Here is a 26,955-nt window from a genome sequence, read left to right as displayed (position 1 = left end):
CAGGGTCAACCCAGCACAGTGAGGCTCCCCACATTCCCAGTGGCGGGAGTGAGTCCCTGCTCTTTGCTCACTCAGGGGAAGAATTTAACTCCAAAATTATAAGTGTGAGTTGAAGGGTGAGACCGAGGCATGTGTCTCAGAGATGGCCTGGAACTGCACATCCTGGCTCTTATCCTGGTTGCTTGTGGGGGAGTGACCCAAGAGCTTAAACACCTTCATTCGCCTGCTCCATCATCACAAAGATACTTACATTGCACTCTGCAGGAGTACTTCTCTCTGCAACCTGCTGCTAATATCACACTAAGCACCAGATTCGTGTCTTTGCAACCTCAGTGACCTGAAAGGGGTTGTGCAAATGTGAATAGCTGCATGTGGCTTCTCTGACCCAGAGAAAGGCAGTATGTGAAATTTGGGCATGTATGCCTACAGGGACATACAAAGCTAGAAAGAAACTAACTAAGGAGTTGATAATAAGTACCTGTGGCACACCCAAAAATGCTCTTGAATAGGGTGGGTGACATAGCATGGTGTCTTCTAGATGCAGGTGGAGGCAGCAGATAACTGTGGTGGCTGGTGCCAGGCAAACCAGCTCCTGCTTCCAGGCCCAGCATGGAGCCCTGCAGCTCCTTTGCAGGCATCGCCGTGGGTCATGGAATCACAGCCAGGGAGCCAGCTGGTAGCTCTCTGTCTACAGCTTGCTTTATCCCATAAAGTGTTTCAAATGCTTCCCCCTGCTCCTTGGTTTTTAACAGACGACATTGAAGGACTTCTGCTTTTTTTCCCCCGGTTTTTTTTTAAGGCTCTCCCTGCCTCTCATCATGTCATGGGTATGCCCCTAACAGCCGACCACTGACTTCTGCACCAGCAAGATTTTCATGGAATCGCAGAGGCATTAAGGTTGGAAAAGACTTCTAAGATTATCAAGGCCAGATGTCTTTTTTCTTGTCCAGAAACCAGTCTGTGGCAGGGCTGCCTCAAACCCCCTCCTTCCACCATAGGCACTAAGCCCTCACCCCTCCCTAAGTGTCTGCTCTGCTCTTCTGCCGGAGGCATCAGGGATGGGGCACATCCAGGCCCTGGGAACAGCCACGCTGCCTCCCTGCTCAGCTGCCTGTGCCAAGCAGCGCTGCAATCTGGGCTCAATTCCTGAAGCAAAACGCAGCTGAAGCAGCTCAGTGTTACCCTCTCCAGAGACCAGCTGCTCTCACCTGGCGCCTCGCAGCTAATCACAGTGACAGGAGCCATTGTTTTTTTTCCTCCATCCTTGTCTTCCTTGTTTTATGGAAAATTAGAGCAGGCAGGCAAGCCATCCATCAGCCTATAAATGCTGCAGAGTCTTTTGGCTTTGTGCTAAATAATTGTGCATTTTATTGCTATTTACACATTTATTTTCCAAGGCAATAAAATACAAACTGCAGTCCTCAAGACTTTATATTTTGCATCTGTATCATGGCAGCTGCACAGGCTTCAGCAGCAGCATGCAGCCTGCTGCCGTAAATTCACTTTCTTATTTTAGTAGTTCTAACATTTATTTATAATTAATGTCAGAGACCTTACACAGGAATGCCAATTATTGATTTTTTAACTTTTTTAAGAGAAAGAAATTACTTTTTTCTCATTACTGCCATAGCAGCACAATCAAATTGCAGAGGCTAATCTTGTCCACAACAGTGGAAGAAAAGGCTCTTGAAAACTGATTTGGTGGTAAAGTTATAAAAAGCGTCCTGCGACCCCTTAACTCTGGAGTTTGTATAGATGGAGATTATTGTGGGGGGGCAGGGGACAGTAATTCAAATTAGCAGCTCTGCTGGTGTCAGTGGAGGCATGTGGGAATGGGAAAGATCTACAGCAGGAGCCATTGCAACCACTGCAAAATGAGAGCCTTTGGAAGTGGCAAGAGGGCTCAGTGTCCCAGTGCAGCTGGGGCTGGGGGCACTCAGGGTCTTGGGTGGATCCCCAAAGTCCCACTGCTGCGATTGAAGAGTGACTGCTGTGCCTGCAGGTTTGCACTGCCAGCAGTGCCCACTTCCCACACGATGATCGTACATGAAACTCGGCTCCAGCTGCCACAGTCACGTGCACAAGGCCGTGAACTGGACCAAAGAAGCCTTGAAACATGTTTTTATGGCTTGAATCTCCCATTACCTGCTTAGTGCTAATATAGCTATCCATGCATTTGCAAACTCAATGGTCCTTACCAGTAGCCCTTGCACAGCTTGTGCTTCTCCTTCAGTCCAACTATGCCAGAAAATCTGCTGAGGGAGGCATCAGACTTGGCAAAGAGTGATGGGAACACCAGCCAACTCCATCTTAGACTAATTTTTACCCCTGCCAGGGATGGTTGCCTAACAAGTGTTTGGAGGCTGCAACATAGCCCTGAAAAAGCTGCAGGTTGGAGGTGTGAAGGGGTGTGAAGAGGGCAAAGTATTGTGTCTGCTACTGCACCAGCTTCCCGTTCCTGATGATTTACTGTCAAAATGCTCAGCGGCTGCGGGAAAGGGAAGAGGTGGAGTCAGGAGCAGAGTTGGGAGCCAGGGATGGCTCTCTAATGGTGAGAATGAAATGGTTGCATGAAGGCCCACTCACCCCTTGCACATCTGTGAAGCAGTGCTGGCAACAGCATGTCTTGTGCATGGTGGTATTTGGACAAGTGTCATGTACACTTGTCATGGGAGGGTGAATAACCCACTTATTTTGTGCCACCTTCCCCTCCAAGGGGCTCTCCTTCCACAGCAAACGAGCCTCAGTGGGTCAGGAAATGCAAACAGAGGCGATCAGTCCATTTCTGTGACACCTTCCCAAAGAGCTTCAAAAACAGTAACAAAGTCCTGTGTCACCTGGGAGGGGTGTGGTGTGTGTGCATGGATGTGGCGAGAGATGCTGTCAGAGCAAAGCTGGATGTTGCTGAAAACAAGGGTGAACGGTGTGATTCAGCTTGAGGAACAGCAAACCAATCCTGAAGGATTCTGCTCTGCCTTCCTGGGAGCACTGAGTGGCAAAAGTTGTGGAAAACAGTGAGGGGTGGATGCTCAGCCTCTCTGGAAACTCATACCCCAAACATCTCATGTGCAGTACCACAAATGGAAGCAGTAAGTGCTTTGGCTGTTACTTGTTTGTCATTGCACAGCCACAAATGACACCTGAATTTTGTCACTTAAAGTCTGGCTTCTTTTTTTTTCCTTTTTTTTTTTGTCTAGCACTATTAGGGATTTTCTTTCTTTGCTTGCTCATCAGGAAGACAGCTCTATTTTCATTTCTCAATTAGCTTGGTATTTCTACACTCATTCAAAGATGTCTGGCCAACTTGAATTAACGTGCAACACCTGGCAAGCCAAAGGCTTTACACATCAGGACTAGATAGCCTGGAGACAAGAGAAGATGTGCTCTCACAGAGCTGTATTGTCTGGGCTTGGGGCAGATATCACCCACAGGAACCTCACCTGCACGGCAGGGATGTTGCTGACAGGCATCTGGGCATAAAGGTGCTTTATTCCTGCCCAGTAGCACTGGTGGGGCTGCAAAAACTTCATTTGCTCTCTCTGCTACGACAGTGCTGGGGAGCCTGGCCACCAAATGTGCAAATGTGTAAAGTTGTTTCTGAAAGCAAATCCTGTTTTTATTCTGCCTGTGCTGAACAAGTTGAGCTGTAAATCATGTTTCACCCCATGGATGCTATTGCAGACCCTGCCCTACTTTTTTGAGTTGGAGATGGCACCAAAAACACCCAAAGGCCTGTAGGAATGGGACAAAGGGTAATGGTTTTAAATTACAAGTGTTTAGATTCAGACTAGACATAAGGAAGAAATTTTTATGAGGAGGGTGGTGAAACACTGGCACAGGTTGTCAAGATTGGCTGTAGGTGCCCCATCCCTGGAAACTTTCAAGGTCAAGTTGGATGGGGCTCTGAGGAAGGTGGTCTTGTTGAAGATGTCCCTGTTCATTGCAGGGGGGTAGGACTAGATGACCTTTAAAGGTCCTTTTGAACCCAAACCATTCCATGATTCTAATAAAAGCTATGGGGAGGAAGAGGGGCAATGTCTCTCTTATTTTTTGTTCTTTGCTATAGAAGAGCTGTTTTAACTCAGTGGCAGCTTGGTTTGGTTCAGACTAGTAGAAGTTTGGACATCCCTGTGTGCCTCCCACCCTCCTTGCATGCAGCAGCATGACCCACATAAGGGTTAATTCCAACAGTAAGCCCTGTCAGCAGGTCAGTAAACCTGCTCCCAGGCCCTTCCTGCTCCCTGCTAATCCAGGCAAATCCTCTTTCCTTGTACCTTCTCCTGTTTCTTCCATTACCTTAGAGTAAAAAGGTGAGGCTGAAGGAACGGAAGGGAAGCTATGGAAACACACTTTAACCATTTTGGTAGGTGCTTGAGAGTAAAATCAGTCTCTTTGAAGTGCAGCGTGGCCCCTGCTGTCCCTGTGGGCTCTGTGCAGATGTCTTTGTGCAGTCTGCCCACTCTACTTGCTTCTCCCCCTGTGACTGCCTGGACAATGGCATCCCAGGACTTTCCCTATCTTTCCCAGCATAAAGTCATGTCCTGTAAATAACAGATGGGATCACAGGCTGGGCCTATTTCCCAGGCTGCCTGTATCTAAAATCAGGGGGACTTTTCCTTTTGGGTTCATTTAGTGTGGAGAAAAGGAGGCTGAGGGGAGACTTTCTCTACAACTCCCTGAAAGGAGGTGGTAACCTGGTGGGGGTCAGTCTCTTTGCCCAAGTAACATGTGATAGAATGAGAAGGAGCAGCCTCAAATTGTGCCAGGGCATGTTTAGAGACATGTTTAGATTGGATATTAAGAAAAATTTCTTCACCACAAAGGCGGTCAAGCATTGCAACAGGCTGCCCAGAGAAGTAATGAAATCACCATCCCTGAAAGGGTTCAAACATGTGGATGTGGCACTTGGGGACATGATTTAGTGACACCTTGGAAGTGCTGGGTTAACAGTTGGGCTTGGTGATTTCAGAGGTGTTTTCCAACGTGAGTGACTCTGTGATTCTTGCCCCTGCACTGCTGTGCAAGCCAGGGTGCAGCTTCAGCTCGTAGGCTTTGCAGGGGAATGCTCTGAGGTGCCCCCAAAGAGTTCGGTTTTTATTCAGGACTGAGGGGATTGCAGCACAGTGTTTCGTCTGAAGGCTGGGCTTGTTTCAGTTCCTTCCTTCAGTCCTTTAAGACTCTCAATCAAATAGGAGTTTGGGGAAGCATATTTTTTGCTGTTGTCTTATGATCTTGTACTGATAACAAATTGCTCAAGAGAGGCAAGAAAACTTCCTTGACTGGTTGTTTGCAGAGAAGGAGTTAAAAAGTCATCTATTAGTTATGTGGGACTGGTTGGTACTGCCTCTGCATGGGAGGAAACTTCTCAGCACCTCACCCAGTTGAGCCTCCCACGAGTCTATGAACAAATGTGCAGGATTGAAGCCAAACTGTCTCAGTTTTGGGCGTCAGTCAGGAACTGCACCTCGCTGAGTGGCTCTGAGGGGTGAGCAGTCTCCTCCTTGGCCGCTTTCCGGCTGGTAGCTCCATGAACAGAAATGACTCCAGATATTTGTAAAACTCAGGAAAGATCACATTACCTCTGTCTGCTGTGTGCTGTCACTCTGAGCCTCATTGCTGTGCACCTCTCTCACTTTCCTCACTGAGGAAATGAGAGATGCACCAAATCTGCCATGCATATAAACCAGAGCAGGGGCAATGAAATTCAGAAGCAAGAAATACAGGAGGCTGCAAAATGAGAACAATTTCCATCAGCTGCAAGTTTGGAAACATCTTGGCAGCAGTGATGCTGGGAACTGGAAACTTGGAAACTTCATCTTTCAAACAAAGATCTAGCAATCCACTGAGGGACAGGAACCTCTGGTATTCATTCTCTTTTCCTAAGGATGGAAACTCCCCAGCAGCAGCAATTACCAAGTACTGGATCATCCCCCTGTAGCTGAGTGTGACACTTCTGGGGCTGGAAACTCACATCTCATTTTAGAGGAAATTAAAAACAATGGTGCCCTTCAGCCAATGTATCTCCTCCATAAGAAGTCATAGGTCAGTTCTCCTCTGGGAATGTCTAAGTTCTGTTTATAATGACTTCCCTTTGGATGCAGTCATTATGTTTCAGTATTCACTTTTTATTTTTGAGCAAGAGAGGCATAGTATAAAAAGATTAAAAACTCATATTATCCTGTTTAAAACCAAGCCAAGCAGAACAGGCCATTTCCCAGGCTCTTGGTATACATTTCCCTGTGAATCTTTGAGAGATTTTAATTAAAGGTTTCTTTTTTCTTTCCTTAATAAAGGCAAAACACAAATAAAAATCTTGTAGCTGCCACTTTTAATGCAAACTTTTGGACACAAATTGGTGGCTCATTTAAGAGAAAGCACAAAACCCCGGGGCTCTGCTGTCTGTGGTCTCTGGGGACCGTTAGTTTTTAACAGTGTGCCCATTACAGCTTGCCAGGAGCTTTATTTCTAGAGCAAGTGGTGACATTTTCATAAACTCCATTTTAAAAGTTACCATGAAATTTTTCATTGGAGTGAGAGCAGGATCCCACATTCATTGCAATAGTCATATGCACAAAACCTTGTAATCCCAAAGGAAAGCTTCCCTGTCACAATGAAAATGGAGAGATGTCTTAGGTGGGGAAAGGGTATTGCAGTGAGTCTGGGATCCTGTTCTCAGTGCTTGAATGGGAGGTGCCATCTTGAACCCAGGGACAGAATTCAGCTTTAGATGTTGCCCTGCTGTGGGTTTTGTGCTGACAAAGTGCTCTTACAGTTATGGTCACTTCAGGACAGTAACACCAAGGCTGAAGCTGAGGATTCTGACCAGCACCAAATCAGCCCGTGTAGGACTGGTGTTCATCTATTGTTGATGTGCAAGAAAAAGTTCTTGATTTTCTAAAATGTCACTAGCTGGGAAAACGCTGGGAATTTTTATTGGGGAAAAGTAAGCAGCTGGGGCTTCCCCATTCTAATTCAATAATCAGGAGCCCAAAGGACAGAGATCTCCCTCTGCCACTCGTCATAGGCAAAAGGGTAAATTCAGGCTGATGTTTCTGGCATCTGGCCTGCTACAGCTTGATTTCTAGGTAGGATGCTGGCAGCACTGCAGAGGTCGAGACCAAAACAGTATTGAATTGATCACCACTTTCTTGTGCTAAAATTTCTGCTTTTACAACATCAATGATACCATTTTAAAATTGAAAATTTAAGTACTAAATTAATTGAATCTTCCTCTGCTAATTACTTCTGTATGGCTAACTGATACTTTGAATTTCTCTTTGAATCAGGAAGTCCTTGAACATTCAGGGATTGCTGCCTACCTTAGCAGCCTCCCTGTTCAGGTTTTAGCCATCTAAGTAAGACAAGTGGAGAAGATGCCATAGTTGTATGCATGTCTGTGTGTGTTTCTCCAGCATTCTATTATCAGCATCCACAAAACTCAATATTACCATTTTTAATGCACTTCAGGATGCCCAGCTGAGTGCTTTATGTGCAGCTCTGATGTATGCAAATCCATTTTGCATGCAGCTCTTGACATATTTTTCATATTCAGGATTATGGGAAGATTTTTGTGTGCCACTTTGATGTATGCAAATCTTTGTTTCTCTAAAAACACTTCTAAAGTCCAGACAGGTAGACAGCATTTCTTCGTCACGGAAACCCTGTGTTTTTTCTGTACCCAGGCTCCCATGTAGTCCAGAGCAAAGCTTCCACCAGTGGTGCACTGAAGGGCTGTATTCATGTGCCCCGCTCTGGGCAGCTGCTTGTATCCATCAGGTATCAGAGACAACCTGAGAGCTATCAGTCCTCTGGATAAAAGGAAGCCCGAATCACTCATTTCTTTCTTGACTGTCACCTCTATTGTCAATGTAGGACAAAAGCTGGAATGGGAATGTCACCATCCACACAGAGGCTGGGTGATGCCTAGGCTGATAGCAAGAGCACACAGTGCAGTTGTATCCAAATAGGCCAAGTACACCTATTAGGAACATAAATGATCAATCAATTAAAGTGGTTGCCTAATGGCTTTTTAATTCTGACTTGCAACACAGTATATTAATTTTCAAATGTGTTACTTATATCTCTAATATATTTTATTGTATTATTTATAGACTTCTTGTAAACTTTCTATGGCTGCCAAACAGAGTAGTGTGCACAGTAGATGGAAAACTTGGAAGTATTGTTTTGTACTTGCAAGGTTTGCAGTGGCTGCCAGGTCCAGACTATGCACAGATGCTAAAACACCTCTGAATTTAACTGTGGGTAGTTTTACACCTTTGTAGCACCATAAAGACTAAATGTAAATCCCAAGTTAATGAATGAGAAAATCCCTGTGGTGTCATTAAATCTTCCTCAGAGTGAATTCAGTCTGCCTGATGAATAAATGTTTAATGCAGTGCTGTGTCAGGTGGTGCCATCGATTGTGAGAGAAACGCTGTTGGTTTAATGAGGATCCCATCAGCTGAGCTCCGTTAACAGCCTCAGAGTGCCAGCAACTGCTTGGTATTGCTTCAGGGCAGGAACCCCAGCAAAGAGAGTCAGAGATGCTCACATGGGCATGGAAACATCTTTCCTAGATTTTCCTAGAGTTTCAGGATTATTGACAATACCATCAATATTATCATCACTGCCATCTAATCTTCCTTGGCATTAAGAATTGTAATGCCATGAGATCCCCTGCAGTGCATTAATCACTTTCTTAATATCAGAAATTAATGTTCCTCACAACACATTCTTTGAAGTCACGAACAACTGTATTTATGGCCACATTTAAATACAAGTTCCAGCTTTAACCAAGGAATAGGTGAATATTGTTGAGCTGGATATTCACAGAGAGTACAGCAAAACACGTGTGGTTGGGTTCCACCTTGTTCTGGGTTTGTGTGGCCAGGTTTTGGTAGTGGGGACAGGGTTGGGGCGACAGGATTGGCTTTTGTGAGAAGCTGCCAGAAGCTGCCCCCATGCCCAGCATGGGCATCTGGTATCCAGCCAAGGTCAACCCACTACACACCTTTAGTTCAGAGTATTCTACAGTCTGAAATAATCCTATATCCTCACCTGTTATCCTATAAAATTAAAACAAATGCAGATACAGGAATTTGCTTTTCAGTAGTTTTAGTTTGCATCTGTTTCTACTACTGCTGCTGCCATTGTTAATTTGTCACTGTGTATTTGAATTACATGAAAGTAGCTTTCTTACTGTCTCTGGTGAATTAGCAAGACTTTAAAAACAATCCATAGTCGTCCCAACATGAAGCTAAAACCAAAAAGAAGAGGTGGTAGTATTTTTCCTTTCTCTTACAGGGATGCTTTTTATTTTAGGGGGAACAGGAGGTATTGGGTTTTTTTTATTTTGAATTTCTACATGTTTTGCTTTTCTTTAATTACCAAAAGTTACACCTCTTCTAGAAAAAGCTTTTTCAAAATGAAACTAGATTTCTTCATTCAAAATGTCAAAGATACTTTTTGAAAATGTCTTAATACAAAAAATCAAGATGAAAAATAGATTCATTTTTGACAAACTGATCTGAAACAAGACAGAAATAAAAATAAATTGTGCTTGAGTTACCAGCTCCAATTCTACACTTGTCCTATCATGAACCACTTAAAAATTCTTCTAGGTGCAAATGCATATAGGTGTCCTGGAAATACCTTTGATAACTCTTCTTTACCAAGCAAAGAGTAGCAGAGCTTTGATCACAGCTTACAAATCACATAATGGCATGGGAAGGATGTGAAAGTACAGGGGCAGTCTGTCCACCAAGTACATTGCCATCAAAGTTTGTCAACAGGAATCAAACAGCAATTTTTATGTGTCCAGTTGTCTGCTTTGATAGTTTTAAAGAACTCTTTGAAGTAGAGCAATTCACAGAGACAGAGTGAAGAAATTTTAGTGAGTGAGTGAATTTTAGTTTAGGATTTTCACCACAGAAAATCCTAAATTATTATTTTCATTGTGGCAGCTTTGGACTCTGGGTGTGCAGCCCAAAAAAGTCCCATCCCAACCCATGGTGGATATTGGTCCATGACAGAAAAGCTCTCATCCAACAGGTTAAACCTATGTGTCTGTCTAGCATTGCAAACTACAGGATAAGGAAGGAAAAGAGTATTTTTTAAGAACTTGTAACAATATATCTGCTATTTAAAACATCAATGTATATGTGGGAAAGGGGATTTGGAATATATAAAAGAAAATGAAGCACCACCAGGGAGGCAGAGATGCCATTGTCTGATTAATGGAGTGTGTGCAAAGAGGTAGGATTCCTCCAAAATCACTTTCTAGCAAGACAGGGGCTGTGGAAGACATTCTGACCAGGAGCTTATTTTTCCACTGTTGTTTTTCAGCACATCCCTGGTTGACCTGCCAGACTCCAGCCTCTTGGCCATAAATGCTACTGTTCACGACTTGGCTGGACAGTTCTGCCATTCCAGTGCTCCTATTTTGTCCTGAAAATATTTGAGCTGAGGGTTGAGCCAAAGGAATGGACCATAAACAGGTCAGCAGTGGAGCTGCTCGTTGAGTTTGAATTCATCACCCTTTTCTCTGGCCTCTCCCAGTTTATCTCATGGTTGTTTCCTGGTATAAAGATGATGCTGAGTGCTCCCTTGGCACCATAATGACCTGGAAAACTTAAGACCAAGCTCCCACTTGCAAGCTGAGGAGCATTACCAGTGTGGTTTTTTCCACTGGGCCTGGCATGATACCAAGCCTGGCTGCAGTAACAAAGGGCCATTATATAAACAGTGACTTACTCACATTATAGTTCCCAGTGGAAATAAATTGATCATGAGTTTATCTCCACAGTCCCAGACACTCATGTGTTTCCGAATGAAACGTGATGCCCAGGTGAATGTCATCCTTGCACAGCTGGTGCCACCAGTGGAGAGAGCTGGGCTCCCCCCACCCTTTCTATTCACCCCAAACGCAGTTTCACGCCTCTCTCAAGGCTGGAAGTCAGGTGCTGTGTAAAGAGATGGTGGTAGGGAACACAACATTTATCAAATAAGAAATTTTATTGGGACAATAGAATGGATCATCAGCATTTTTTATTCTTAGAATGATAGAATCACAGAATTACAGAATCGTAGAATTGGAGTTTGGGTTGGAAAGGACCCTTATGGGGTCCCTCTGCCATAGGCAGGAGCATCTTCAGCTAGATCATTTTGCTTAGAGTCCCATCCAACCTGGCCTCCAACACTTTCAGGGGTGGGCATCTACCACCTCTCTGGGGAACCTGTCCTAGTGTTCCACCACTCTCGCTGTAAAAAATTTCTACCTTGTATCTGGTATAAATCTACCATCTTTTTGTTTAAAACCATTTTGCCTTGTCTTGTCACTACAGGCTCTGCTAAAGAATCTCACCCTACCTTTCTTAAAAGCCCCCTTTAAGCACCGGGAAACTGCTCTGAGGTCTCCCCACAACCTTCTCTTTTCCAGGCTGAACAAACCCAGCTCTCTCAGACTGTTCTTCATAGGACAGGTCCTTCTCCTCAGACCTGCTCTTCATCCTCTTGCCTGTATTGATACCTGGGGTTGCCCTTGTTGAACCTCATGAGAGAGATTTTGGAGCCAATCTTTCATGGCATTTGCAGTCCCATTCAAATTTCCCACTTGGCCCGAAGACACAAGTACAGACTGTAGCCCATGGAGGGTATTAACACTGCGATTTCTCCAGACTTTGCAGGAGTGAACACTTGGTATGCAAGGGAGGAGGATGTGGTGGAGGAAAAAATGTTTTCACCATGGTGGGAGGTGGCAGGGATGGCAGTTCTCAGCACCCAAAGATAAGGGCAGACTCGTGACCTTTTCCAAGCCAGATCCTCCAGCCTTTTCTTCAAACACCGCAAGGGAATTTTCATTTCCAGACTGCTCAGCAACAAGCCTGATAAAGTCTGCCAAGATAAATATTTATTCTGAGGCAACAGAATGAAAATTCCCCACCCAAATTTCTATTGATCTCATACACATCTTGCACAAAAAGGTGCTTGCTTACCCTGACCACGCAGCCCTGTTACGCATGTTGGCAGGGCAGGCTGTGTCGGAGTACCAGGGAGATTCCCTATCGACCTGGCCAGCCCCAGCCTGCTGCCAAACTGCTCGCTGATAAAGGCACAAGTGGGTAAAGATTTTTTTTCAGATCGCTGGCACCTAAAATGCTGTGCAGGTTACACTCCATAAACCATCTCCAGTTTTTCTTCTGTTCACTGTGATGGATGAAACACTGCCCAATAGCTGACTTCACATTCAAGAAACACAGAGGAGCTGCTGCATTCAAATGTTTTTGAAGCTACTTTTTCTCATGGCTTAAATGTTCCTCAAATGTTCCTGCTTTTGTTTTCCAGGCAGTGTTGATATGATTAGTTTGAGTTGCTTGGAGTGAACATTTTAATAAATCTGAGAGCACGATACCAACTACCTTGCCTGATTTCAATGCTGCGACCCCAGTTGACAGTGGCAATCAAACAGACTTCTGCCTCTCAGCATGGTCAGGGATGGGGCAGAAGAGTTACAGATCATTTTCTCCCTGATTAAATGGCAGGTGAGACTTGGGTCTGCCTTTCTGTGGCTGTGTGCATGCAGGACCCATGCCATCTCTGTGAGGATGTAACAACGGACAGGAGAGAGGAGCCGGTGAGCTCTGAGAGACAAAACACAATCTGATTTTAATTAATCAGAGAATTGTTTGGGTTGAGAGGGACCTTAGATATCCTCTAGTTTCAACACCCCTCTTCTGTGGGCAGGGACACCTTCCACTAGACCAGGCTGCTCAGGACCCCAGTCAAACTGGACTTGAACACTTCCAGGGATGAGGAATTATATGGAATCCATAATGTAATTAAGGGATGAATGGCTGTATGGATGGGAAAATGGAAAGGGACGTGGCAGCTTGTTCTTTTCCAAAATTGTGTCCTGCGGTGATTTTTGGTGCCCAAGAAGGGCAGGGCTCACCTTTACCTGCCAGAGCATCGAACAGGCTGAAGTGGCAGAGGCTGTGCTGGGGCACAGGCAACACCCCCTCGTGTCTCCATGCGGCCTTCAGTGCTTGGTGAGACTGATCTGCTGGAGCTGAAGGCCACGGACCAGAGGTCTTGCAGGGGGTCCCAGCATCATCTGGTTAAGATTCATGCTCATGCCCTGTGTTCAGCTCTGGCTGCCTGCCAGGCTGTCCTGTAATTCACACTGTCTCACGTAGCAAAAGCTCAGAGGTCTCTGGTGAGGTGTCAGAACAATGAATTATTTCTTTCTAAATGTCAGCCAGCTCCAGTCAGTGGGAGGCAGCCGGTGATGAGCCAGGGTAGGGCAGACAAGCCTGTGGTTTGGAGTGAAACAATTCCCTCCATTGTTCCTCTCCAGGCCTAGCACAGACCTGGGGCATGAATTTATGTGTGTTTTTCTAGGGACATGCTTTTTGTTTCCTTAGAACTACGTCTTTCAAGACTGCTCTGGGCTCTTGTGGGTACAGTAAGGCAAGATTTAACCTCCTGCCTTGTCCCAGGCCAGGGCTTTGAGACCAAGGGTTGCTTGAGTAGTTACTCACAAGAAGTGTGGACAGGAAAAAAGTCCTCAAGTGGCAGAAATGATGCTTAGGGACATACTGTTGGTGCTGCCAAATTTATAACAATGTAGCTGTCAGTGGCTAAGCTGAGAAACTACTTCATCTCTGTAGGTTTTGCAGGGCAGGAATCTGAGCTGTGCTTCTGAAAATGGGCACTTGCAGTTCTGCTGATGAGGCCTTTCTAGCACAGCACAATCTCTTGAAGTCAAAATTGCAGCAAATCTTGAACTTAACTCCTTGAAGTGTAGTTTCCAGCTGTAAAACACCGTGGGATATCGAAGGGTTGTATGATGGCCACCATCAGTCATGAGAGAGCTGCAGCAGGTCACACTGTCCTTTTCCACATTTCGACAGGGCAGGTTGATATGTGAGTTTTGAGTCTAAAGTATTTTGGGACCTTTGAGCTGTTCAAGCCCTGAGTGGAACTCTGGCAGTGTCTCGGTACTGGGATGCTGCTGTTCCCTGTTGCTTTTGTGCTCTTCTGCCTGACATTCTGTGTCTGGAAAATGCTGGCAACTTCAAACTAGAGAGTGCATTTCACACCAGGGTTTTAATGTGAGTTACAGACCAGGAAAGCTGGATCTGAACCATCAGCATCTAACGCAAGCTAACAAAGATCTCCTCAACGTGGTGCTGGTACAAAGCACTTCTTTGCTAGGAAAGTAGGCATCAAAAAGGGGCCAAACACCAATGTACTGGGACATTTACAATGTGGAGGAATGAAGAGTGGTATGGTGATTTTTTTCTCAGTATTTTTTCGTTATTATTTTCTTCATGCATTTTGTCTAAGGCATCTATTAAAAGAAATCAAAAAATTACCATTCTGCTAATATTGTGTGGCTGACCACACAGATCTTGTGTAATGCCCAAATGCCCTTCCCCTGCACCCCATAAGCTGTCCCATGCCCTCAGACAGCAAGACATCTCAGTCCCAAAGGCAGAGTTGACTCACCTGGGTGAATTTCATGCCTGAGGGTGATGCTGTGCAGGGCCAGTCCTGGGAGGGATGCAGGCAGGGTGTCCCTTCTTCTGAGTCCTTGTTTCAGGTTCCCGCCTGCCTTTGTGCCCCGGGCTCTTTTGGTGAAGACTTTGATGCGTTGTTGGCTCCTGGGATGGGCCTGGGAGCAGCTGGAGCAGAGCATTATTTAGGTTCTGCTATTCTATCTGTGCTCCTTTGTGGGTGTGCAGATGAGCTTTTGTCACAGAACCTGACAAGTGCAGTGAGAATACATTGTGTTTGTAAGTGGATTTGTAAAAAAAATATTTCCTGAAGGTGTTAAGAATTGCTTTATATTAGTCCATTGAACCGATGTGTTTTTATCTTTGTTAATCACCACATTGGCAAGGGACCAGGGACATACTTCAGATTGTGAGTTTACAATACACATAAAATCTACCTCAGAGGAGAAAAAAAAAGCTCTTTTTATTCCTTTTTTCTAAAACGTGAGAAGAAAATGAAGGCAAACTACCACAATTGATTGATCCTGGTATCTTTTACAATGTAAAATGTTGGCAGAAGATTAAACTCGACTCTCATTTATGACCATTTAATCACACTGGACCCACTTCTATTCTCAGGACAGGGTTTGGAGGAACCTGTTCTTTCTTCTGAACCTGCCTTCTCTGGTCTTCCTGGGACATGACCTTTTGGATCTTCCCTGCACTGCACATCACTGGGTATTATCAGCATAAATAAGCTGTCCCAGGGTGTACAAAGGTGCCTTACATGGGGACAATGACATCCATTGACAGGGGGGGAGTGGGAAGGTAGCAGGCAAAATCCAGACCAAAAATAAGACCTTAAGCACCCAATCACTTAAGGTAGCTTAACCTGCTGCTTGCATGGGCTGAGCTGGGATCTCTGCCCACAGGCATGCAGTATTAAGCTCTGCTTATCTCTCTGTAGCTGGGGAGAGGGCTGGGCACTAAATCTCCCTACCTTAAGTCCCCAGAAATTGTTTCTGCGTCTGAGGCCAAAATAGCCTGTTCATGGATGTGCTAATGCCAAGGTCATGCCGAGGGATGGTGATGAGGACCGTGGCTGGTATCATGCTGCTTACTTGTAATGGCTTAATTTAACTATCACTAGTAGGATCCAGAAGTGGAACATTCCCAACAGCTGGGGTTGGCATCCCTGCATGGTTTCCCACACCACTGACCTTCCACTACCCAGCACCTTGGTGAATCCTATGGAAACACTTTTGCAAAGAATTATGAATCTCGTGCGATCAGAGGGAGGCACAGGAACAGTCTGACATGTGGTGCAAGATGCTGTGAAGAGTAAAAGTAGTGATATCTGGGTTGTGTCTTCCGCATGGTTTAAGAAAGGAAAAAAAAAAGGGTCCTGGTCCAAGTCACACTTGAACTTGAAGAAAGATTTTACATTCATTTCAGTCTTCCTTTTCCTCGGGCCCTAAATCAAATATATAGTCCCTGGAGCATTTCTGTCAGCTATATATTTGTATATATATTTCCATCATAATTATTCATAGGAAGCATGAACATTCATAGGAAACTGTAAGTAGTAAGAATAAAAATAGAGTATACAGTGTTTATATCCGCATGGGAAAAGGGCTTTGGGAGCTCCGGTTTCTCACCTTCCCATCACGTGCTGAAAAAGACAGGATGATTAGGAATTTGAAGACATTGTAGCCCACTGTGGAAACACTGGTTCAGGTTTGGGTTTTTTCACCCCTGAGTTATAAATATAAATTAGCCTCATCTGAGTTACAGTAAATAAATACATCTGGTGAAATGTGTGCTTGTTTTGGAAGCCAGAACTGTTTTATCAACAATACTCCATTCTATAGGCTTTTCCAAGAAAGGCTGGATGATCCCCCTCCCTCCTCCTCTTAAAAGTATAACAGAAGAGCAGGAGCTGTGTTTACAAATACTGACTTGGCCCAGTGCTGACAGCAGTGGGGGGTTGACCTGCCAGCATCACAGCTCTTGAATTATACACTCCATAAATGGAAAATCAATTTGCTTCTGGGATTCAGCATGTTTTTGGGGTTGTTAGAGGCTGTGTTTTTGTTTAGACTCACAACTACATCCAGGCTAGAAAAGTAAATGTGTTTGAGGCCGTTCTGCGTCTCAGAGAGCAGTTGGCATGGATGGGGCTGTGCATAGGGGTTGTTCTCCTGAGCTCCCATTCTAACTCTCCAAGACACAGTGTCAGCATCCCTGTCACCTCTCCAAGGCTGGGATTCCTGAATTTTACCCGGGGATACTTTGGAAGATTTCTGGTTAGTGTAAAAACTTCCCTCTGTAACATTAAAGTGAATGCAGGATGGTTCCCTGATTTACCGGTGCAAGGAGCCCAAGCAGATGGGATTAATAAAGCCCTTTGTTATCTAGCCTGACCCACTTGTCAGCCCTTGAGCTCCTATAAATGCATGTGGAGGGGCCAGACTTAAAATAAATCTCGAGGCATTTGGCAAACAGCAGCTAATTGAAGGGCACATGCTGCCCGTCACGTGCTGAGGAGGAGAAAGCTGGGGCAAAGGCTTAAAACCGAGGTCTGAGGCTCCTGTCTTTATTTGGCTTTATGGGACTCTGCAAATATTTGCACACCACCTTTAAAATCCAAGCTGTTTCCAAGGTGCCATGTCAAACCCCTTGGAAAAGCGGTTTGGCCTGGTGCTGCTCCTTGCAGATCCGCAGGAGAAGAGCCAGCAGCAAAGCTGGGGGTGCTGCAGCTGCACTCCCCTCCTGTCTGGATAAACGTCACATTTGAGTGATGCAATGAGGAGGATCCCGCATCAATGTCATGCACAGAATGGGTTAAAATGATGGGATTTAATGCAACAGTTGCAATTTTGCTGGTTTTTTGCTGGCCTGAAGCCTGCAGCTGAGCAGTAAATGACACTTCTCTCCCCGGACTTCAGCTTGTTCATAAATTGCACGTATTCTGACACAGTCACTTCTCTGATTTTTTCCCTACCTTTAAAAAAACAAAACAAAACAAAACAAAACAGAGTGTTATTTAAGCAATGGCACTTTTGGGGCTTTTGGTAAACATCTGAAGTTTTATAAACGTGTTTTTCTTCCCACAAAACAATGGCTGTCCCACAATGGCTTTCCCACAAAACACTGTGGGATGAAAGGATTCATTTTATGACTTTTAAAAACTTGTTTAAATCACTGCTGCCAGGCAGGGGACACCAGGAGGGGAAGGGAGAGCAGCTCTGGGTCTCTCTGTACCTCCAAAGCAGCTCCCTGTCTCTCTGCCTAGGCTGGGGTAAAGCTGCTATCACCTACCTTTCCTTGACAGAAAAAAGAGCAATTTTCCATGTGAAACAAAGGCCTTTGTTTCAAATACTTTGATTTCCCCTGTTTGTCCCAGGATATATGAGCTCTTTTTGCTTGGCTTTCTCTAATCACAAGTCTAATCCCGATCCTTAAGAAATTAAGCTGGCTGGGGGAAGAAAGAGAAAAGAACTGATTCATCTTCCTCCCTATCCTGTTCCTCCCTCCTTTGCCTGCTGCTTTTTGTTCAGCTGCTCTGAGTTATGAATACTTTGCTTCCTATCTTGTGGCTATCAAGGTCAGGCTGAAGGAGGGAGGTGAGTAATTGTCATTCAAATAGCTACAGATTGTAATTCAAATAAGGCCAGAGCAGAGTGAGGGGGCTGATTCAATACAAAGAGACTCAATGTCCACAGGTCGATGCTCTGCCCTTTCAGAAACTTCACCCTCAAACTCCTCAGTACGAAAACACTGCAGCAGAGCTTGAAGCCAGAGCTGCTGTGTTGAGGGCTCTGAGCTGATCAGAAGTTCTGGGATGGGGAGAGAAAAGCAGAGAAATTAGGCTGGGAGGAATACAAAAGAAAAAAACGAAAAGTTAATAAAAATTTTTCTTTCTTTTTTTTGTCTGTGTGTCTCTAGGTTGCAAACTTCTCTCCATGACTTAAATGGGCATCAGAGCATGTCTCTCTGATGGAATGTACGCACCCGGATGATCCAGTCCTTCAAGAACTAAATTCCAAGGAAAAGAATACAATTCTTTCTACAGTTTGCTTGTTTTAATGTATGGCTTGCTCTCACACACAAAACCTGAATTTTAATTTCTGTATGCAGAAAGACAAGGGTCTGTCTTCAGTAAATCCTCATCAGGAGAGCTTAGCAACAGGAAACAGAGAGGTGGAAGGAAATCTGAAACACTGTGAGAAGGTGAAAGGAAATGTCCTTTTTTAAGCCCATTTGGGGAAGATGCAGCTTCTCCCTTACGGCTGGAGGTAGTGGAGTCAATCTGTACAGCCTAAGCCCGGGGTGGTAACTGGCAGACACCTGCTGCAGCCTTTCCTTTTTGCCTTACGTTGGACTCTACATTGTTCTTGGCCAGTGGTGGTGGCAGAACCCGAGGGGGAAAGATGGTTGTGATAAGGAGGAAGAATGTGAAAATGTTCACCTTCGCCTTTTTGCTCATCACGGTGACGTCGTTTGTGCTGAACTACACACACCAGGTGACCACGACCACCTGGGACCCCAGACATCTCGCCGTGCAGTTTTCAGAGCACGTCCAAAAACTCTTCAAGTACCCCAGGAGACCTTGCAGCTGTCGCACGTGTATTTCAGAGCTGGGACGTTCCCTCTGGTTCGATCAGAGATTTAACTCAACTATGCAACCTTTCCTGACCTCACAAAATGCCTTGATCCCAGAAGACAGCTACAGGTGGTGGCTGGTGAGTGGGGGGTGTGGATACATCCCAGAGTTTGGGTGACAGTGGCGGTGTCAGGCTTTGAGTGATGCTGAGCACATGGAAAGAGATGTCTTCTGTCTGTCTCAGATGACAAGGCAGAAGTGGAAGGAAGTGGGTGTTAGTGCTGCCATTTAGCTCGGAGGGGCGTGGAGTGCACTTTCACTTGCTCCAAGCTAAAGAAATCCCTGACAGAGTTAGGTGGTAGCTTTGGAATTCGCAGAGGTCAATACTGTCATTTTCTCCCATCTCTTACAAAGACCAGGCTTCATAACCCGTCTGTTTCTGCTTCAGATGGGCTTTTTGCATCCATTGAGGTAGAAAATCAAACTAATTGTGATGTCTGTAATTCTCCTGGGGCTCTCCCTACTGTAAGAAATGTAAATAATTAGCAGGATTAAATGGAAAATTATTAATTCCATATGTATGAGAACATTCTCTGTTGTGGCTGATGTTGTAAAACAGATCTGGAAAGCACAGAGGTGGCTGTGGGCCACTGGGAAGGAGCAACCCCAAGTGTATCCTTGAGCAGGGTGGTCCAGCTGCCCCTTGACTCCTGATCCAAGCATCACGAAAGTGAGCAGATGCCTTGTTTATACAGCACAGAAGGGAAAAAGATGCATCTTTTTGTTTTGCCTAACAAAAGCCCCTTTAATGTTCTCTTGAAACAAGTCATCAGTTGTTTGATTTACTCATGGCTGTGCAGCCAAGGTGCTAAAGTGCAGATTCCACTGCAGCGATCACAGTGAAATCACAGTTTCACTGCACTTGTTTTGCCCTTCTTCTGGAAAAATAGTCCTCTGTGCCTTTCTTTGAACACACCAGCAGTCTGCAACTTGGTGTCTTGCAGAGAGCAAACCCTTGTTGAATTCTGGGCTTTCAGGCCTTCTCTGGCACCCTGAGGGGGCCTCTCCAACAGGCACCCACTATTGTAGTGGGGACGTTTGGGTTTTGGAGGGGTTGTCAGGTACTGTGGGAATGAGGCTGTATCGGATTCATCAATTCTCACTCCACTGGCTGTTGCATTTAGTGGTGAAAAATAAAAGCCACTTAACTCTGACATCTGTAACTGTTGTGTAAATGATAGAATTGTTTTATGATGAGACTCTCCTTTTTGTAATGAGTCATATGTACTCCAGGTGCTCTATCCTTTCACCTGCCCTTTGGCCATGACTTTGATTTCTCATTGCTTGTGGTTTTTCTTGCAGCTTCCCAACACTTTTCCTACTGGTACCCATGCTTCTTAGCTGGGCTTTGCTGGAGCCTTGAGAAGGGAAGATGGCAAGCTCAGGTCCTTGCCCTTGCCCTGGCTTGAGGTTTCACCAGGGAGCTGGGCTAATCTAACAACTGGCAGTTTTCAGAGGAGGGGACAGACTGAGCTCAGTAATGAGGATGAGATTACTCATGGACACCATGAGCAAATCCACACTTCATTCTGCACTCAGAACTCACTGATTTAAGCATGAGGTTGGAATGCATTCTCTCTTAGGGAAAAAAACCCCAAACTAATAAGAAGAAAAAGCTTGGGACTCAGTACAGAAGTCTGAATATGTGATGCTCCTTCTTGTAGTGAAACAGAAAAAAATGAAGCAGTGTTTCCTCAATTTACAGAATCGATTAGGCTAGAAAAGACCTCTGAGATCATTGAATCCAACCTATGACTGAACACTGCTTTGTCAACCAGACCATGGCACCGAGTGCCACATTCAGTCTTTCCTTAAACACCTCTGGGGATGGTCACTTCACCACCTCCCTGGGCAGCTCAGTCCAAAGTCTAATCACCCTTTCTGTGAAGAAATTCCTTCTAATGTCCAACTTAAACCTCCCCAGCCATAGTTTTAGACTGTGTCTTCTTGTCCTGTTGCCAGCTGCCTGGGAAAAGAGGCTGACCCCCACCTGGCCACAACCTCCTTTCAGGTGGTTGTAGAGAGTGACAAGGTCACTCCTGAGCCTCTTTTTCTCCAAGCTAAACATCCCCAGCTCCCTCAGCCTTAGTCTCCTCACAGGACTTGTGCTCCAGACCTTTCACCAGCTTTGTTGCCTTCTGTGGACTTGCTACAGCTCCTCAGTGTCCTTCTTGAAGTGAGGGGCCCAGAACTGGACACAGCACCCAAGGTGTGGCCTCACCAGTGCATTAAAAATTCAGCTCAACCTGAAACGGATTCTTTTGGAGGATGTTTGTTTCTTTTTCAGCAAAATGAAAAAAAATAGACTTTCAGAACAGTCAAAAGTCTCCTCTCCCCATCCCAAACAAAAGCTGTTCATTAATTTTCAGGGCTGTCTAACCATGTTTTAGTGTTTTCATTCTTTTTTTTTTTATTTTATTCAGATCAAGTTCAAAGGGAATACACCACTTCAGAATACAAAATCAAAGCAATTTTTTTTCAGATGGTAAAAATAAATCTTCTAAGATTCCTAGACTTTTTCAATATTCAACCAGGATATGTGAAATATTTTGATGTCCCCCATAACTACACTGTGTATAGGAAGTTTTTACTTACTGAAAGTCTTTGCCCTAGTGCATAGTAGATTGAGAAAGTGCCCTGAAAGAGGAGTTTTGGGTAAACCCCGGGCATGACACGGCCTCACCTCCTCATTGCAACTAATTCCTTATGTACATGTTGCTTTGGGTAAGCTTTTCCAAGACAGTGTCATTTCTTCAGTAAATAATTCCCAGTTGCATCCTGAGGGCAACTCCCTTTTCGCTGTTCACTTTTAGGCTCTTCTTCAAAGCACTTCTGAGATTTTAGCCAGTCTAAGAAAACATTGCTCATGGCCATGTTTCACTCTTGCATGCCTTGCCAACTCAGTAATTTGTGACGTTTTGCTATATTTGTACATAAAAATGAGGCATGAGGAAACCGGAGATTGCTCGAACTTCTTTTCAGGGGAGGAATGACTGTGTGTTCACTCTCAGAAGCTGATTTCCAGCAGCGTGGTGGTTTCATTGAGCTGTAACTGAAACTCTGAGATGCACTGGAGCTCTTTTATTGCACAGCTGTGACTTACCTGTCATGGGGAGACCCGTGTGATGTGCTTGCGCTAAACACAGGCAGAGCCCTTGCCTGTCTGCCAAACTCAGTCTGCCCTCCCTCCCCCTTAACCCTGTTGCTGTAGATGTGAATAAGTGCTATTCATCCAAATAGTCCTGCAGCATTAGTGTCTCTCCAGTACTAGGACAGTGAGGACTGATTTCAGAGACTAATGACCAATTGTCATTAGTCAATTTCAGAGACTAATTGGAGACAAAGTGACATTTGGGACGGAAAAATGGGGTGGTTTCACTTGCCTGCAGCTCTTCACATGGCTGTCAGGCTGCTTTATGGTTTATTTGGAGAATATACAGTTTGAACATTTTCAGTGTGGAAGGATGTGACCTTTTGGAGGGAAATATTCCTGCCTGCTCTGAATAAAACTGTTTGTGTATACTGGATTTAGTGCTACCACCTGTGAAGGTGGGATGGAGCAGGGGAGAGAAGGTCAGTGTCACCATCCCTGCAGTGGCTCATCTTGCTGCATGGGGCAGGGCTGCTCCAGAGAAGGCACCTGAAAATGTACCTGGCTGTTTCTTTGCTCATGTAAACAATGGGGATGTTGTCAGGACAGCTCCTTGCCGTTCATTTGCTTAAATATACAGAGCTGATAAACTCTCCCTTCATTATTTTAGTTGGGTAGAAAAGAATGGCCCAAATTCTTCTCCTGTGTACACTCCTGCAGCTGCTCTGTGCTTTTTGTGACTTAAAGTTGAATTGGAATCCTCTACTCTCAGGGAGGATCTGGGCATTAATAGCACTTCAGGCCGTGAACATTTTGTTAGAAATTCCTCCCTCCCTCCCTCCCTTTTCTCCCTCTCACCCTTCCTGTCTCTCGCCTCCTCCCTCTCTCTTTCTCCTCTGCCTTCCCTCATCTTATGCTCAGGGACTGTGAGAGTGTTTTTGCAAGGTGGCACCTGGTGTTACATGATACATTCCTTTCTGTTTATATTTTCTTTCCCACCTCCCTGAGCTGGTTCACCTGCAAGTTTTCCATTGTTTTACCATGACACAACTGCTGCGGATGTTTTCACTAAATTTAATAACCCATATATAAGGAAACTTGGCAAGAATTACATGCCGTAACAAAGCACAGCATTTATTTGTAGTTTTCTTGTTTTGTTCTCAGGGGTGGATGCATTGTTCTTGGTGGTCAGAAAGTATTAAAAATACGAGATCAGAACCTGCTGTTCTAAATCCAAACGTTGAGGTTGATGGATTGAAGTTGTGATAAGTAAATTTAGACTCAGAGTTTCCTGGCAATCTTCTCTGTAGATCATTTTTCATAAACTATCATGTTATAAGAATTTTTATCTCTAGTCTTATGATGTTTGAGGGTTTTGCCTTTTCTTTGGAAGAAAGCTCAGATCTTGGGGACATGTTACTAGCATATCTAAAAGAAAATACTAGTTTAAACTCATTATATTTGTAGGAAAAATGTAATAAAAATTAAAAATTTGCTATCCAGTCAGTGAATAAAAGGGCATCCCTACCCAACATGTGTGCTGGGGAAGTTGGGGCAGCTGCACTGATCTTTAAGGCAGCAGCAGAGCTGCTTGGCACCTCAGTGATGCGTTTTGAATGCTCTCTGAGGAAAATGTGTCCAAATACTTTGATCACCAGAAGTTTCCTTCAAAACTGGGACACTGATGGGGACACTTTGAAAGCAACAGAGAGGCCTCAGTACTTTGAAGGCAGCATGTAGCTATCAGATCACTGCAGAAGGTGGTACCAAATCCAGGCCAGGTCCCAGGCACTGGTCCCAGTGTCTGCCACATGCCCAGTCCCACCTGCAGTTGAGCTGCTTGGTTGCAAGTGTGACATTTAGGCCAGATTTGGACATACTGGAAGAACCTGACCCTGGGCTACCTCTTACCCTCACTGGCAACCCCCACATAAGTCCAGCTGGGCTGGAGCTGCTCCTCCTATGGTGAGGACAGATGGATGAGAAGGTGGTCCAAGCTCACATGTCTCTCTCAGCACTAGGATCAGTAGTAGTAGTGGTGTAGTGCAGTGTAGAGGTGACCCATACCAGCCATGGAAGTCAGAAATTGTACAACTCAGCATATTATTGTGTGTTATTTACAATATATATGCACATATAAAACTAATATTTATATTTGAGAATGTAAATTTTTCAATGACATAAATCAGTAAACAAAGCCCAAACTCTTGAAAGCCCCTGTATTTTTCCCCTTCAACTCTTAGATGCATAGTAATTAAAAAACATTAAATGTAACTAGGATAAAGCCATATTTTCCAGACCAAAGAGGCATCTTTAAAGTTGATGGTTTCCTTTTCAGTTCTCCTTGAGTCTGTATAATGGAGATTACCTGGATTTGCCCGACCAGACTGTTGCTAGGATTAGTCTAATAGCTGTAGGGTGTTGCATGAGTGTTAATGCTTCCAAACTGCTGCAGTGGGGCAATTAGTAGCTGTGCAAAAAGAGATTCTCATGGGGCTGTATTTCCTCTTTATCTTTTGAAAACAGGTAAAAAATAAATTAGAAAAGCCACAAACACCAGTGTTGCTACCCCAACTTCCCCCAGGCTGCCTGGCTGTGTGTTGGCAGGGTTGCCTTGTTGGTGCTGGCTGCTGCCAGACCCACAGCTGTACCTGTCTGTCCACCACAAGGGTTCTGCCTTGTCTATGTTCTGTCTGCAACTCCATCATGCCAGTGATTGAAGGCTAATCTATTCTACCTGCTAATAATTTGGGATTTTGCAATTGCGTTTAATATGCTGCCGAACTTGGCTGTGAGTGCAAGATGCACAGGCAGCAGGAGGGCTTTCCTTTGAGGTTCTCCTGACTTCTTTGAGACCCCAAGATAAGAAGGATGTGGGTCTTTTGGAGCAAATCCAGAGGAGCCCAGGAAGATAGAGAGCTGGAACACCTTTCTTCTAAAGACAAAGTGAGAGAATTGGGGTTGTTGAACCAGAAGAAAAGAAGGCTCTGGGTAGATTTTATTCCAGCTTTTCAATATCTAAAGGGGCTACAAGAGAGCTGGAGAGGGACTTTTCACAAGGCCAGGTACTGATAGGACAAGGGGGAATGGCTTTAACCTGGAAGATGGTACGTTGGAGATTAGGTATTATTAGTTATAAATTCTTTCCTTTGAGGGAAAGGTTGCCCAGAGAAGTGGGTGCCCCACCCCTGGTAGTTTTCAAGGCCAGGTTGGATGGGGTTTGGAGCGACCTGGTCTAGTGGAAGGTATCAATGCCCATGGCACGGGGTCAGAACTGGATGATCTTTAAGGTCCCTTCCAACCCAAACCATACTGTGATTCCATAACTGTAGCTGTGTCTTCACAGCTCCAAGCCATTAGCTCTGAGCAGCCTTGGCTGAATTCACACTCTTCCTTTGCAACCCCTTAGCCAGGTTTTGGGTATTGCTGCTTGGTAATGCTGTCAATGTGACAGCACTGGAGAGCCCAGTGAAGCCTTCTGAGAAGTTTATAAAAGCAGCAAATCCCATGTCATCCTTAGAGGGGGTGTGCACAGTGATGAGAGAGGGAACAACAGGCTCTTCCATGGAGAGCCATTCATGGGTAAAGAAAGAAAGTGCGTAAACTTTGAGGGTTCTTTTTTTTTTTGCTTGCTTTTTTAAAATAAGAAGATGCAAAACCAGCTAGTTAACTTCTGTATGTGAAATGGGGAGCTTCTAAGGCTGGGAGATGATTCAGGAAACTTCTCAATCTGAACTCCCAAGTACAGTTTTTAACAACCTAAGGTGAAGAGTTGACTCTCAAGTGACGCACAAATATTTTATGGAGGGAAGCTGGACTGTTTAGTAATCCAGTGATATTTTATATAAATGATATAAGATTTATATAAGATATAACCCACACAAGGTGTGTTAAGATGCTTTATGGTCTTAGGCAAAGAGTTAAACTGCTTCTTTAGATGCATATATTACTTGCACAGACTTCTGAGAAAAGCAGCCACTTCACTCAGGACACAGGGGTCAAGTATTTCAGTGTATTTAAGGCCACTTCTAGCAGCTGTATCCATACACATATCCGTGTCACACATCTACAGCACTGTTGATTTTCTCTTGTTTTCGTTTCTTTTCTTCTTTGCCTCTGTTTCTTGAGTTCTTTTACTCAGAGTTCGAATTAAAAAGCAGAGGATGCTAGGTTGTTGTTTGGACTTAGATATTTAATATTTTCTTATCTATAGCACAGCTGCACGGGATGTGCCTCAGTTAACAAGGTGGGAAATGGACATGAGTTCTAACTTCCAAGGCCTTTTAAGGTCCAATTTACCCAATTATGGAATGCCAAGTAATTTATTTTTACTTATAATCCAATAACTAACTATTCATGAGATGCACTGCAGGTTTTTTGACCCAATACCAGAACACCGAGATTTGTGATGAAGGAAGGGGAAAAGAAGAACAAATCCACACCCCAAATCCTCCATATTGTTACATATATCCCATAAACCTAATTTTTCTACATCTCTGCATATTCCACCCAGTGATATAACTTTAATTACACAGCAACAACCTCAGTGTTATCACACAATTTAGGAGCCTTTCCCAAGGCTTCAGGTCAAATGCAGTGTGCTTCTGGCGATCACTGTCAGCACTGAAAGGCTGAAATTCTCAGAACTCAGGGTTCCAACACAGCACTTGGAGGGAGGATGCTCTTCTAGGAGAGCCACATGG

General features: G+C 44.6%; 1 protein-coding gene across 1 annotated transcript in view; it reads left to right on the top strand.

The window, feature by feature from the left end:
* Window positions 1-26,955, top strand: part of ST3GAL1 (ST3 beta-galactoside alpha-2,3-sialyltransferase 1) — a 78,297-nt gene that overhangs the window by 33,404 nt on the left and 17,938 nt on the right. The window contains exon 2 of the mRNA XM_082297006.1: window positions 18,444-19,240. Within this exon, the coding sequence (XP_082153132.1) occupies window positions 18,929-19,240 (312 nt within the window). The 5' untranslated portion in view covers window positions 18,444-18,928. The remainder of the gene's footprint in view (window positions 1-18,443; window positions 19,241-26,955) is intronic.

Source organism: Coloeus monedula, assembly GCF_965178545.1.
Source record: "Coloeus monedula genome assembly, chromosome: 1".
Lineage (NCBI taxonomy): Eukaryota > Metazoa > Chordata > Aves > Passeriformes > Corvidae > Coloeus > Coloeus monedula.
This window is presented reverse-complemented; position numbering and strand designations above follow the sequence as displayed.